The 15,796-nt window shown below is 40.5% G+C and overlaps 1 protein-coding gene and 1 pseudogene across 3 annotated transcripts in view; both read right to left on the bottom strand.

Annotated features, from left to right (window-relative positions):
* Positions 1 to 2,193: 2,193 nt before the first annotated feature.
* On the bottom strand, positions 2,194 to 2,789 carry LOC105866818 (TLE family member 5 pseudogene; annotated as a pseudogene).
* Positions 2,790 to 3,102: 313 nt separating this feature from the next.
* OXSR1 (oxidative stress responsive kinase 1) overlaps positions 3,103 to 15,796 on the bottom strand; it is a 95,652-nt gene continuing 82,958 nt past the window's right edge. Inside the window, exons 12-17 of one of the 3 annotated variants that reach the window (XM_076006422.1) lie at positions 13,612 to 13,758; positions 12,091 to 12,155; positions 9,534 to 9,586; positions 7,590 to 7,658; positions 6,631 to 6,695; positions 3,103 to 6,248 (exon numbers count right to left, since the gene is read on the bottom strand). In XM_076006422.1, coding sequence (XP_075862537.1) covers positions 6,174 to 6,248; positions 6,631 to 6,695; positions 7,590 to 7,658; positions 9,534 to 9,586; positions 12,091 to 12,155; positions 13,612 to 13,758 — 474 coding nt within the window. In that variant the 3' untranslated portion in view covers positions 3,103 to 6,173. The remainder of the gene's footprint in view (positions 6,249 to 6,630; positions 6,696 to 7,589; positions 7,659 to 9,533; positions 9,587 to 12,090; positions 12,156 to 13,611; positions 13,759 to 15,796) is intronic. The other 2 variants (XM_012756391.3, XM_076006414.1) reach the window with 2 other exon arrangements.

Below are 15,796 nucleotides of genomic sequence, written 5' to 3'. Positions count from 1 at the left end.
TCTGGCAGGGACAAAAGGGACAAAAACATGAACACACATACCTCACCAAAGAAGATATAGTAAATAAGCATATGAAAAGATGGACATCATATGTCATTAGGGAATTCCAAATTAAAACGACATGCCACTGCACACCTACTAGAATGTCCAAATCCATAATACCAGTAACACCAGTTGCTCCTGTGGAACAGCGGGAAATCTTATTCATTGCTGGTGGGAATGAAAATGGTACAGCCACTATGGACAAGATTGGCAGTTTCTTATAAAACTAAACATACTCTTACCATATGATCCAGTAATTGCACTCCTTGGTATTTACCCAAATGAGTCGAAACTTCTGTCCACACAGAAACCTACACACAAATGTTTATAGCAGTTTTATTCATAATTGCCAAATCTTGGAAGCAATCAAGATGTTCTCTAGTAGGAGTATGGGTAAACTATGGTACAGAAAATGGAACATTATTCCCTGCTAAAAAGAAATGAACTATCAAGCTATGAAAAAAATTGAGGAAACTTAAATGCATATTACTAAGTAAAAGAAGTCAATCTGAAAAAGCTACATACTATATGATTCTAACTATATGACATTTTGTAAAAAGTGAAAGATAGTAAAAAGATCAATGTTTCCCAGGGGGCAGTGGGGGAGGGAAGGATGAAGAGGCAGCACACAGGATTTTTAGGGCAGTGAAAATTATTCTGTATGATACTACAAGTGGGGACACATGTCATTATACATTTGTCAAAACCTATAGAATGTATATGACACCAAGAGTGAACCCTCGTGTAAACTACAGACTTTGGGTGATAAAGATGCAGTTTCATCAATCTTATCAAATGCACCACTCTGATAGCGAATGTTGACAGCAGAGGAGGCTGTTCATGGATAGGTCAGGAGATATACAGGAACTCTGTACTTCCTACTCAATTTTGTGTAAAACTAAAAATACTCTGAAGTTTCTTAAAAACACACACACACAAACACACAAAAACTTGGGCTAGATGACTGACCCAAAGGAGGAATCCCTGAACCGTTGTACTGAGTATTGCTGCTATACAGTAAGTAAAGCTAAGGAACCAAGCCTCTTGATCTCATCTGATCTTGTTAGAAAGAATGGTTAAGTAGAGAGGCTCGATTTATTCTTGAGCCTGCCCACTTCCCTCCACATAAACCACAGTCACTTTTAATTAACCAGCACCTCCTCCGTGTCCCCACAATAGTCAGAGTTCACATTTATAACCTGCTTATCTTGAAAGCAAACTCAACCAGCTGCCACACGGCATTGTCAACTCCAAGGCTCCACAGCCCTGAACTCTGAAACACCAGGACCCAGATCGAGTCCTATCATGGACCCAAGGCCATTGCTATTGGGAAAGATAATGAGGAAGCAGATTACTCATCCAGGAGGAGGATGACAAAAGTACAGAGGAGCCTAGAACCTAGAATCTTACCTGAAACCCCACCATTGCAGTATCAAAGGGACAAGTTCAGCTCTGCTGTGAACTTTGGTATTTTTTAGTACCCTCATCTTTATTTGGGAAGGAGAGAAGTCCTTGGGTCACCTGCCCTCACCCGGCTTGTCCCAGCTAAGCTTGTCCCGCCTCTTTCATGGGCGAGGGGAGGGGACCGGTGGGCAGGGGGTGTCTGGAACTAGCGGAGGTGGTGAGCGGGGCAGGAGGTGGCGGTGGAGGTGGGAGAGGTCTGGGACCCAGGGAGGACACTCCGGGTGCCCAGGACAGGGAGGGACAGCTAGCATTGTTTGCATGCAGTGCCAGGGCGGGAGCTGTGGCGTGTGCCCTAGGGCCCAGCGGGAGGACTGTCGGTTACACGTGTTGGGAACAGGGAAGTGCTGGGGGTGCTGGATTTCTTTAGGTTTTGCTCCTTTCTGACCTGGTCTCCCCCATGTGCCCCTCCAGGCCTTAGCTTGCCTCATCTGTGTCACGAGCAGGTACCCATTCCCCTATCGGGCTGCAGGGGAGCAGGAGGGAAGAGGCCGGGACCCGGGGACAGGAACAAAGCGAGGAGGTGGCACCAGAGCAGGGCCAGGGCCCCGGCGGGCGGCCACGATAAACACTACAGAGTGGAGCCAGTCCCGAGCTACGCTGCGTCTCGCGCTAAACATGCCTTTCTCTCCGGGCCTCGGTGTCCCCTCTGTCCCCCCACCTCCAGACCCTCCCCGTCCCCAACGCCTGCTAATGCGACTTCTTGCTGTCATCCTCCTGGTGGGCGTCGCCGTCGGCCCGTTCTTGTCTTCCTTGGAGAGGTGAGCCTGCGATCCCAGCGCGGACAGCAAGAGCAGGCCGGTGCCCGCGCTCGCCACCCGCAGCGAGGGCGGCTGCAGCCCCACGGCAGGGGCGTCAGGGGCAGGGCCAGAGCCCGCAGCTGCGATAGCTGGAGCCGCTGTCGGATGATGGAGTTGAGCTCAGGAGCCGTCACCTGCTCGGCCCGCTCGATGGCGCCTAAGACCTGCTGCTGGTGCCCCTGGGGCAGGTAGGGCAGGACCTGGGCACAAATCCCGTTCAGCCTCTTGACGATCTCAGCCTGCTTGTGCATCTCAATGTTCAAGCCATAGGACATCTCCTAGTACATCACATAGTGACGCTGCATCTCCGACTTCTCGCTGGCCAACTTGTCACACTCCAGCTTCAGGCTGTGATATCGCGCCTGCAGCAGCTGAAATTCGTCTTTGATGCGGTCGCAGGAGTCCGAGGTGGTGAATTTGAGCTGCTGGGTAAGGTGCTGGGAGGGGCAGCCGGGGTCAGGGCCAGGCGGGGGCGGCAGCCCACCCTCTCCCGCAGGGCCCTCAGGGAGGGGAGGCCGCGGCCGGCGCAGCTGCAGCGCCCCCTGCTGTGAACTTTCAAAAAATGGACTTCCAAGGGCTTGAATCTGGCTTCCTTCACTTGCCCACCAGCATGAGCAGAACCAAAAATTTAGGAAAGATAGAAGCCATACATCCTACCCTATAAAAATTTCCTTGGGATTACCTTGTATCCCTCTTTTAGGGTTTCAGTTTATCCAACTATACAATGATTTTAAGCTGTTCTAGATAATCTGCAGATCAATAAACACATTTTATAGTTTATATGTACTTTGGCTTCTATGCACATGAAAAATTAAAGTTAGTACTGATTCTTTTTTTTTGTTTGTTTTTTTTGAGACAGAGTCTCACTCCATTGCCCGGGCTAGAGTGTCATGGTGTTAGCCCAGCTCACAGCAACCTCAAACTCCTGGGCTCAAGCAATCCTTCTGCCTCAGCCTCCCAAGTAGCTGGGACTACAGCCATGTACCACCATGCCCAGCCAATTTTTTCTATATATTTTTAGTTGGCCAATTAATTTCTTTTTATTTTTAGTAGAGACGGGATCTAGCTCTTGCTCAGGCTGGTTTCGAACTCCTGACCTTGAGCAATCCTCCTGCCTCGGCCTCCCAGAGTGCCAAGATTACAGGCGTGAGCCACCACGCCTGGCCAGTACTGATTCCTTGACCCACAACCCACAGCTCCTCACCAACAGCCACTAAAATAAAGCATCCATATACTACTAAGGACAATTTATTCTTTATTGATTAAAAATGAAAGAAACATGCAGTAAAATACAAAGTCCAAAAAAAGGAAGAAAAAGTTGAATATTTTACATCTTCCATAATCTAGCATATGTCATAAGGAGGAATCTCCATTTATTGATACATCATTATTCTATCTTCCAGATTATTAAATAGTATCAGCTGGCTCTAGAATTTGGTTCAAAACGTAAGCAAAAACCCCAAACAAATCCATTAGTCATTTAGAAAAACCAAACATTTCACAAATAGCATTGGCACATATTACTTTGTGCTATAGTGAGTCCCTACTCCAGGGACAAGGGGATCCCGGGGACCTAGCAACAAAGGTGAACCCTAAACCACCACTCCTGGAATGGAATGAGGTCGCTCACCAGGCTATGTGCTGTCCCACCTGGGTAGTTTCTGTTCACTTATTTTCTCAGCATCACTGCACAAGCCAGCAAAGGGAGTCCACCACACATGATGCAGAAGAAGAAATAACACTGTCCTGGGACTTGTTATCTGTCTTCTAGTTCCCAGCAGGGCAAACAATAAACTGAAAAGAAAAAGGAAGCCCCAGCCCACTTCTATTTGTCATGCCTATGCCTACCCCACTGCAGTTCGAAGGTAATGGCAGGCTGGAGAAAGTGAACCGGGGGATGGGCTGCTGCTCACTGCCAGCTGGGTGCCAGACCACCTCCACATAGAAAGCTGTAAGAGTGATGCCACTACCCCTTGGATTCATAAATAAGTAGATTATGATGGGTTTGTTTGAAACAAACAAACAAACAAAAACCAGACTCTAAGGTAAGCCACTATTTGTGTGTCAAAAGGACACTATCTCTTTTCCATACCTCATTCCCACCTCCCTGTCCTTGCTTCCCCCCACTATGCCTACTCCCCCCCCCCAGCCAAATAAAAAAAGAGAAAAAGAAAAGCTAAAGATTTTTCTAGCAAGCTGGTTAATCTTCCTTTCTTCCTCCCAGTTCAACAGGCTCTCACCTTTACCAAGTCTGCTGGGACCTTGACCTTTGATGTCTGGTCTTCTAATCTACTCTCCTCTCAACCCTCATTTGAAATCCATCCCCCACCTCTTCCTACCCAACATCCATCCCTTTCCCAAATGTTTCCTCACCCAGGGCAGGTGAAGAAAACCTATGACTAAAACTACAGACTCAGAATGAAACAAAAGGTGTGACAAGTTAGTTATGGGGAAAGCTTTCAGATACGTTCCAGGAGAAAATTAGGTAAAGCAATCTTGTTCATCAGACCAATAATGCTGGAAAGGGCTTGAGTGATTCTATAAAAGGCAACCCTAACCTTTCCAGGGCCCACAACCTACCTTTGTGTGTTTTTTTAAGGCCAGATTGAGTATTCCATTCATATATAAAACTTAGTAGGATTATTAGCAGTTAGACAAAGGCTGACTATGAAACAGTAGGAAAAAAGAAAAGTCAACCGCACTGATTATTCACATATTGCATTATGAGTGCTCTTTTATAAACCAAAAGAATAATTTATATTATTTCTGTAGAAAATCAAATGAACACTGTCTACTCATAAAACCTAAAGGTCACGGCACATGTGGTTTCACTTTCCGTCTTGAGTCAGCTTCAGCACACAGGGACCCCCTCCAAAGGGTCAGTGCAGGAGAGGGGACAGAAGGCAGGCCTCTCTGGCTGATTGTGAGTCTCCTTTATTGCTGTAGAAATTTCAGCCTTGCACACCCATTTCCTCGTGACTTGGAGGCCAGGTAACTTGATTTTCATGGGAGGATCAAGGAGTTTTGCTTTAATTTAATTTGAATTATGATTCCTGTTCAAAAACCACCTCTGGCAAAAAAAACTTTTATGAGCCATTACTTGATGTTTTCTCTAATAACAGTGCTAAGTTCCGTGTTGAAGGATCCAATGGCTGAAGTTTGGCTACAGTCAGATGTTTTGCACCAGCTGAAGTTAAGGCTAGCAACCCTTTCTGGAGGGAGCAATGAAGAACCGGGTGCCTGAGAGCAGCTTCAGCAAAATGCTTAGAAATACCACGAACAAAACAAGAACACAGTTTAGGCTGCCTCCATCTGAGGCTGTGCTTTTTCCTAACAAAGGTTGCTAGAATTCACATCAGGTTCAAAGGAAAAAAAAAAAAACCACTAAATTAAATTCTCTGGGCTCCAGCTGAACAATCAACTTTCAATTGCTACTTCAGTGGTACAGAGATATCCCTAGATGCCCACATCCTGGCAGGTGTGGGAGAACAGGCAGGATGAGGAAGCCCAATATAGCGCTACTTTCCACTTGGGCCATCATTGGAGTAAGGCAAGAATGAGCTGACAGATCTCCCTCCTGGGACTTGAGGCACATGGGCCACTTCTCAGATGGAGGAAGATATGGGACATATGGAGTAAGTCTACTAACGGAACTCTTTAAGGGGATGCTGGCCACTGGTGATCCAACTTTTCTTTCCCTGTAGGAAAAAGGAGGAATGACGGCAGGAAGAACATAAAGAAAGACCTCTAAAGCTCCTAGCCGGGAGATTTGTTGCCGGGTTCTTTGGCAGTAGTGGGTTTAGACCAATAGAAGCAACAGAGATGTGCATGTGTGGAATCTCCTTAGGCCGCCTCTTCCAGGGCTGTGGTTTAGCTGATGCTGAGCTGGGCAAATCCTATTAGTTTACCATCATCAGGAATATCCGAGCCTTCAACACCAGATGCCTAAGAACCAAACAAAATGAGAAGCTGTGGCTATTCAGAAAAACAAAAGTGCACGTAGCAAATAAAACTGACATGGGACAGTGGGCAACAGTTATTTCTTCCAGGAAACAATGGGTCTGGGTACACAGCTACAGTAAGATTGGCCAATAATTTACCTTGAGAGTAGTCATGGGTTTGGGGTCAGAGGTTTCCTGAGAGGGAGAGAGGACTGGAGGCCACTCAAAGGAAGACATCAGGCCCAGGGCCTTGGGGAGGCTGAATGAGCACAATCCACCCACCATATTTTAATATTCTCATCACTCAGGGAATATAAAAGCTGGTCTGCAGAGGGTGCTGGTGTGTAAAAGGTAAGATGTTTTAATAAGGAAAAGGGGATGAATACCAGTTTGAAAGTGACAGATCGATTTGACTGAGGTTCCTCCACAATTTTCTGCAAATTAGCTGCCACTGTAATCATACAAAACAGAGAAAGTAATGAATGAAAAGCTACATAAATCCACTTTCAACCATATTTTAAAAGCTTAAATGGCAGTTAAGAATATTCTACATACAATCAAAATGGAAGCAGAAAGATCAAATAATCACTACTCAAATGAAAGTATCTTTTAAACTTATCTCTAAGTAGTACAAGTAAATCTTGAATCATTGTCAAATTAACTTTCTTTAAATGTTATATTAACCTAGGAAAGACAATTGGGTGAAAGAAGTCTGATTTGTTTACTTATGGATCAGAAAGCCCCAGACCAGGAGTCAACTATAGCAGTTTTTGTTCTGCCTATGAGCTAAGAATGGTTTAAAAATGACAGACACTGTACAAGGCCCACAAAGCCTAAACTACTATCTGGCCTTTCACATGACACTGTGTCTAGGGCGCACCTGCCCTTGACAATGGTCTTTTCCTTCTGTGATATGTACCTGTGGCCTGACTGTGCCTTCTCCCTTTCTTACTGCTTTTTCTAGGACTAAATCTCTAAATGAGTTTTGCTCACCTCTGAGCCATAAAGATTAGATAGACAAAATGGATTAGATATGGAATAGTGTACTTTAACTTGTGACTTTTGTCATCATTTCTATTTAGTCTCCTAAAGGCCTGGGCATGCTTTCATTTACTATCACTGGAGGTCACAAAGCAAACTCGAAAGTGAAATTTTAAAAATTTTTGGTAAAGAAATGTTCCCAATACCCATAATTTCAGCAAAGCCAAGAACCATTTCAAGATTCACGATTCAACCATTTCAAGATTCACGATTCAACCTATTTAGTGGAGTAAAAACCTGCTTTTCTAGAAACTAAGTATATAGACAGACACAGGGGTACAGTGGCAGAGCACAATGTAGTTACCTATTACTAAATCCCTTCCATCAACCAGGCCAGCAGAAATGAGTTCCTGAGAGACACCCTCTGCTGTATCTGCAAGGACAAAGAACAAAGTGCTTCAGTTTTTGTGCATGCATGTCACTGTTAGCTCTTAGAGCCAGCCTGGGTGTCAGCACTGTCAGGCCCAATCTAACTGCAAAATCCACAGAACCAAGAAGGCAGGCGGTGTCCTCCCACAAAAGGATTTTTCCTACGACTGGGATTATTTCAAGTGAGGAACTCTCACAGATCTAGTTAGAGGGCAGAATCCATGTGAACCCGGTGGCAAACATCAGCTCAATGTAAAGATAACTTTCTCAATGATATCATTTAGATGGGTTCAGACCTGTGTCAGAAAAACACCCAACAGTGATGCTACACAAGAAATTCCTATTTTCAAGCACAACCCTGGACCTCAGCTCTCTGTGCTCTGAGATATGATGTTGAACGTGGAACATTTCTTAAGCTAATAAAACAGAATAATTTATTCTCAATTAAAACTTGAGAGAACAAGTTGCAATCTCTTCTCTTTGGGAGTCATACTCCAAATTTTTATTAAAGTCACTTCCCTTTTTCATTCTGGTGGGCTTTTCTTCTTACTTAATTTTCTCAGGTGGTACAATCTGAGCAATGGGTATAACTGAAACTAAGAAGATAAGGACAGAATATCCCCAATTAACCTCATCACCAACCAACTCAGTGGTGCTGGTTCTCAACACTGTGCTTGTCAGAGGGAACGGGAGGACTGCTGAGGAGCGGGTGTGCACACACTCATGTAGATGACCAGCAATTTGAATTAATTCCTGAAAATGTGGCTTTCCCTGACTTTAACAAAGTAAAACAGATACACTTCTGTGTAATTGCATCTGTTTTCTTTCTTTCTTTTTTTTTCTTGAGACAGAGTCTTGCTCTATTGCCCGGGCTAGAGTGCCATGGTGTCAGACTAGCTCACAGCAACCTCAAATTCCTGGGCTCAAGCAATCCTTCTGCCTCAGGCTCCCGAGTAGCTAAGACTACAGGCATGTGCTACCATGCCCAGCTAATTTCTTTTTTCTATATATATTTTTAGTTTTCCTGATAATTTCTTTCTATTTTTAGTAGAGACGGGGTCTTGCTCTTGCTTAAGCTGGTCTTGAACTCCTGACCTTAAGCGATCCTCCTGCCTCGGCCTCCCAGAGTGCTAGGATTACAGGCGTGAGCCACCATGCCCGGCCCATCTGGTTTTCTTTAATGGTTAGTTGCTAATGATACTGAGATAGCAGAAAAGTAAGTGTGATATACAGGAGAGATATTTGCTGGCTGCTGGCTACTCCCCACATCTGAATCACGAGTAATAAAGGCAAGAAAGAAAACAAGCCTTGTTCCAAGGTGAAGTTCATAGAAGTTCACAAACAGGGCATGACAGGGCTCAGCTGCTGTGTGAGGAGAGAGGAGAATGTAGGCCTTGTTTCTTCTTTACTACCATGGAGGGCACGCATGTACATTGATAAAAGCAAGAACTCTGGACTCTGACAGATCTGGTTTGAATTCCAGCTATACCTCTATCCAGCTGTGTGACCTTGAAGAGATTGCTTTACCTCTAAGTGTTGATTTCATCATCTCCCATATGGGGATAATAATTTTTCCTTAGGGGTGTCTAGTGAGAATTTAATGAGATAATACTTAGCATAATGACTGGCCTATAGTAGGGAGTAAATAGGAGCTACATTCATTATTGCATTATATAAGGTTTTCTAAATGAGTTTAGTAGGAAAAAAATAGCATTTTTATATTATTTTTTATTATTATATTTTATATTATTCATATGTTCCCCAAAACCAGAAAAAGTTTTATCATCCTTTAAAAGCCAAAACGCATGTAAACGACAAAAACATTTTGTTAAATAACAAATCAGAAGTTATTTTGTTTTCAATCTTTTTGATGCCTTACCTCTCCCAGGAGTAAATTCAAATCGAATATCATTTAGTTCTTTCTTTGAATTCCTATGAAAGAAAGCAGAATGTGAAAAATAAGAATTTCTGAATTTATGCATAGAGATTCTGCCAACATATATTAGGAAAGCTGTGCCTCAAGAAAGATTATTCTGATCCCACAGATCATAGGATTTATCCTGATGTGTTCATGCTGCAGGGCTCAGAGCAAAAAACTCAGAATCTAATTGTTCTACAACCCTTTTAATCTATGTCCCTCTTTGATCGATATAAATATTTCATACCTTTGAAGAGATTCTTATTATATGCCCACTCCCATCCTTCTTCCCACTAAGATGAGTGAGCATATCAAACTAAGAGGAAAATCTGTATGAGCACAGGGAGGTGTGATTAAAAATGACACTGGATGCCTTTTTCGTCCTTAACCCCACTCCCACATGCCCACTGTGTGTAGAAGAGCACCTTGCCTAGCACTGGTGAGCAGTCTCAGCAGACTCATAAAATGAAATATATGATACTCCCTCAAATTCCACAGGAGTTCAGATGAAAATACATGAAATTGGGATAATGAGGAAAAACTTTAGAGGCAGTTTTTAGATAGGACTTAGTGGATAGGCAAGAATTAGGTGGGCAGAAAAGATGGGTAGAGGAATTGGCTCATACTGGTAGCAGAGTTAACATATGATTCCAGAAATCCAAATATAACTGTAAGGTACAGTTATAGTGATTACCAGACTATGTAATGCGATTAACCAGGTAAAATTAGAACATTATATCTAAAGGCAGACGTGCCTGATTATTTAGAACCTAAATTCATTTTATCTAAACAATGTAGAAGGCTTAGATCTATTTGACAAATAATATACTTGAGGATGTTACTGAAATTGTGCTTCAAATAGAACTATCTCATATACAACCTGCCCCTGAAGGATTTTCCCTTGCATTGCCCTCTCTCTACACTGGTATGTACAGACTTACATTTCTGCATATATACTACCTGAAATTTGCTTTTGAAATTTACAAATCAACTTCCAACCTTGACTTGATTACCAAGGGAGTTATTAAATTTTCTCTTTTCTCAGTATCCTACTACAGCATCTAAGAGTGGTCTACATTGTCTGTGCTTAATACATACTGTTCAATCTATTCTTCCTGAAAGATGAATAAAATTCAGATCAAAATGTTTGGTATAAGTTTAGTGATTGGCACACCAGGCACAAATACCTTCAAAGACAACAACATGATAAAGTAAATTACATGTGTTTCTTATCATCTCTTCTGGTCATTTAACTTTAAAATCTTCATCATTGAGAATAAGAATCCAGCCTCTATTTCCATAAACAGTCTGTAACACAGTTCATTAAATCACCACTTTAAGAAAAGTGGTGATTTAACTACATCACCTAAAAGTATCTTTTCCATCTTCCTGAGGCACACATCAAATAGAATTTTTGTACTGTATATTAACTGCTATAAGACCTCAAAACCATGTTTTTATAGAGACAAGTGGTATTCTTCATGTATAATTAAAATGGCACAAGATTACCAAGACATCCTATTAATTCAGAACAATTTGAGATGGGATCAGGTATATTGAATAGGCTTCTGTAAAGGAAAGGTAACTCAATCTGCTTTCTTCATATTTATGGCATAATTTCATTGCTCCTAGTGGTAAGATAAAAACACTCTCCAAACAGCTTTTGCTGCTTCTATCTCTAAAGACAACCTTACTGAGATGATGACTAGGAATTCACATGTGGAAGGGAGATGAGTCCATGATAATTTAGTGTAATTCTTTTTTAAAATGTTAGTAACACATTAAACAGGCCTCAGCTCTCTCAGGTAACACTTTAATATTAATTTTTTTCCCAAATGCATTTATGAGTAGAAAGAAATCTCATTAGAGCAATACAACAGCCATAGCTATTCTGACAAGAAAGCACTGGAATCCTAATCCAACTACTGGCAGAGGCAGGGGGTTAAAATGAACAGATTGCTACCTAGTGGGCAAGCTGTCAGGACCTCATTATATGTCCCCACCAAGAACCACCAATTTAGAATACTTGCTGTAAAACAGAGAAATAGACTAAAAGTACATTTAGAAGTCTTCTTTTTAACTTTTAAGAACAAGGCCTTTACTTGCTCTATCACAATCAAAAAGTCCCTCCCACTCTTGGGTCAGTTGATTTCAGAATCCATGGTGCTTATAGGGTCACGATTATAAGACTGATCTTCAGATAAGGCAGCTAATGCTGCTCCCCTAATAACTGTTCCTCAATTACAGAAAATGCTTCCTAACCCAAACTAGCTATACTTCAAATACACAAATTCATCATTATTAGTGTAGAAATAACTAAGACAATACATGCATCAGTCAGTCACAGCACCTGTTAACATTCAGGTCTTCACGCTATTACCATTATTTCTGAGGAAGATAATACATCTGCAACCAAATAACACAACCTAGGAGAACACACAATCCTGTCCAATTACTCTCAGGCACACACTATTCTTGTGTATGCAGAATATTCAGAGAACAAAAATTGTCTACTTACCTTAATCTTAGTACTAAGCTGATTGGGATCTTGGTTTCTTGTGAACCTGCTCCTGAAGACAAAGCCTAAAAAGCATTGAAAGGTATAAAGTCACTGCCTGGAACATTAAGTGTGGAGGTGACTAATGGTCATCTGCAGAGGAATCATCCACTTGGCAGTGATTTTCTTCAACTCCAGCTGAGGTCATCCTAATCGCTAGGACATTCCCTGTTGTGGTGCTGTGGGAGGACATGTACTCCACAGCAGCAAAGAAAAGCTGAATGTCAGCCTAAGTCAAACACAATTAGGAAGATAATTCTCAAACCCAGATGAAATGCCATATATAGCCACATTTACATTTTGTATTTCTGAGACCATTGCTCTCTTCTACAAGGGTGAAAAACATGAAGCTAAGTTTCTCACTTTAAAAAATGTGCCAGCGTACCATATGGCACTAACGGAAGGGCCTGAACCAACTGCCCTTCAGGAATCCATCCAACCCATAGGTTAGGATCTTTTTATGGCTAAACTAATCCTCTCTGCAAACTGTACAGCTATCCCTTGCTGATGGGAGGACATACATTCTATTTAAGTTGTTTATAAAATGAATCCAATCTTTCCATTAGTTTTCTTAAGACAACTCTATCTTTTCCCTTATGATGGGCAGAACTAAAAAGCTCAGGAGATGAAAAGATTAATGAAGTCAGTGCCATGACTAACTGGAAGTGCTCAAAGCAGTGATCTCCAGAGACAGAACACGAGGTGATCCACTGGGATGCAAAAGAAAAAAACCCAAAACTTTAATTTCTATTTTTCATCTAAAATGTTACAAAAGAAAATGAAACTGATATTTCATATTTAATAAGTGAACTGACACTAAAAGCCTTAACTCTATCTAACTAGGTGGCATAAAGTTACATGTTGCATTCAGCATCTGAGGATTCTTGAGAGGAGAGTGAGTTGCATAACATGCAGTGGCTCACAGTGGGGCCTTCATTCACTTGGCTGTTTTCAGCATAATATGATTTTAATAGTTTCTATGTGCCTGATTAAATTGGTTTACAGATTACAATACCTAGGTGTTAAATAGATCAACTCTCACATAATTGACAAACATCTTAAAAAGAGTAATAAAAAAAAGCCATGGATAGTAGAGAGTATTAATAAATAATACAAGCCTAAGTGAGCAAAAATAAAATAGTACAGCCACTAATTCTCTTATTTTCTATATAAACTCTATTAGCTATTAATACACTCTGAAGTTACATGTAATAATGATTTAATGCAGAGCTGACAAGAAATTAGCCAAAAATTTTTGATGTTTGGAATATTTCCATCATTAACCTATTTTGTTGCTTAAAAACCTGTGTGATCCTTGTAAAACTTGTATTTGCACATACAAAAACTGTAAAGATAGAATTTTTAACTTGTTTCAAAATCTACAAAGACATCAACCTGATTACATTAGGTTGTGTTCCATGTTAATATCTGCTTTTTTCATCTAGCCTCAAGGATGTCCATTAAAAGCACATCCCACTTTACCTGAGCTGTTTTTCCTGGCTCTGCAGGGAGTGGGAGAGAGACTTGCGTTGGCTGTGTAGGCATCTGCCCAGCTGGCTGAGGTAGATGAGCAGAAATCTGTTCTGGAACTTGGAGCAACGTACCCACAGGATCCGTTGGTGGAAAAAGCTATAAGAAAAACACATACGGTGTTGCTTAAGTTGAGTGGAAAGGGAAGCAGGTCTACTGACAGCCAAGTGTACCCTTATGGGGTTACATTTTCAAAGTAATTTTTGTAAATCACTACTTCTTTCAATATAGCTACTCCAAATGGAAGTCAAGTATTTCTAGGTTTTCTAACTCTTAACAGCTTGTGAGGTATAATTTACATCTCTCTAAATTCATCCATGGTAAGTATACAATTAAATGATTTTTGCACAATGTATAGAATTGTGCAAACATCACGATTCAGTTTTAGAACATTTCCATCACCCCCAAAAGTTCTCCCATGCTCATTTATAATTAATTCCTGCCTCCACACCCAGCCCTAGGCAACCACTAATCTACTTGCTATCTCTGTAAATTTGCCTTTTCTGCACATTTGATAAAAATGGAATCATGTAATATGTAGTCTTTTCTGTCTGGCTTCTTCACTTAGCATTATATTTATTTTTAACCACATCTATTCCATCCCCTTTGGCCAGCAAAATAGCACCTCCAAAATACAGACTTAAATATATAATACAAAAATATAGAAGCTACATTTTTCTGTGTGGGGATTTTCTATTACTTACAAAGATAATTAACCAAATCTGAAATGTATTTTGAAAATAGATGTGAAGCTTTATAACTAACATAGATATTATATACATATTATTTTGTATGTTTGAATTATTTTATAAATTTTAATTATATAGCTGGGAGAAAAGACTGATGTGAGGTACAAAGACAAGTTAAACATATTCAAAATCATATAGTTAGTGGGAAAAAAAAACCAATGCAATGGCCAAAATGTACAGTTGAAAGAAAAAAAATTCAAAGGGTAAAATTAGAAGCCTAATAGCTGATGATATATAACAAAATCAAGGAGGCAGGGGAGTAAAATTTTGTGTTCCTTTAACTTCATACATAAGAGAAAGTCAGAAATCAGTCATTGGTTCTAGATTTGTATAGAAAAATAGAACTTTAGGATTACTTTTGGAAATGTTGATTGTTAGTACTACCTCAAAAGTATATTTAATTTCCAAATTGTATGCACATATGTTTATCTATAGTAAAGAAATAAAGGATATGTAAAACAAAGTAATGAGAATATGTGGAGAAACTGAAACCTTGTGCACCATTGGTGGGTATATAAAATGGTGCAGCCTCTATGGAAAACAGCATGGTGGTCCCTCAAAAAATTAAAAATAGAATTAGCATATGACCCAGCAATTCCACTTCGAGGTATATGCCCAAAAGAACTAAAATCAGATTCTTGAAGAGATATTTGTATACCCATGTTCACAATAGCATTATGCACAATAGCTAAAAGGTAGGAGCAACCCAAGTGCTCACTGACCCCAGATAAATAAAAAAATGTGATATGTGTATATACACACACACTGGAATATTACTGAGCCTTAAAAAGGAAGGACTCTCTGCTACAATATTGATGAACCTTGAGGATATTATGCCAAGTGAAATAAGCCAGTCACAAAAGGACAAATACCATATGATTCCATTTATGTGAGGTACTTAGCTAGTGTAGTCAAATTCATAGAGACAGAAAATGAGGGTGGGGAAGAATGGGCACAGAGTTTTAATTTGAAAAGATGAAATAGTTCTGGAGGAGAATAGTGGTGATAGTTGTACTACAATGTGAACACATTAATACCACTGAAGTGTACAACTGAAAATGATTAATTAACATGGTAAATTTTATGTTATGTAAATTTATATATATATATTTTTTCTAAGTACTTACTATGCAGAGCAAAATGTTATATGAATTTTGTCACAAGTTAAAAAAAAAACAAAGTACTAACCACAGAATATAAGTATGTGAGAACTCATGTGGCAATGATATTTAGGCAAAGGAACAAAAGAGACTAAAAAGAAAACTTTGGACAATCTATAAAATACCCTTTCACTCAATTTCTGAGAAATTATGAATTAGTCAAGATAGGTTAAGTCAGAAGTAACAATCCTAAAATGTCAGAGGATTAAAACAACAAAGGTTATTTCT

The sequence above is a fragment of the Microcebus murinus genome, chromosome 1 (genome assembly GCF_040939455.1).
Source record: "Microcebus murinus isolate Inina chromosome 1, M.murinus_Inina_mat1.0, whole genome shotgun sequence".
Taxonomy (NCBI): Eukaryota; Metazoa; Chordata; class Mammalia; order Primates; family Cheirogaleidae; genus Microcebus; species Microcebus murinus.
This window is presented reverse-complemented; position numbering and strand designations above follow the sequence as displayed.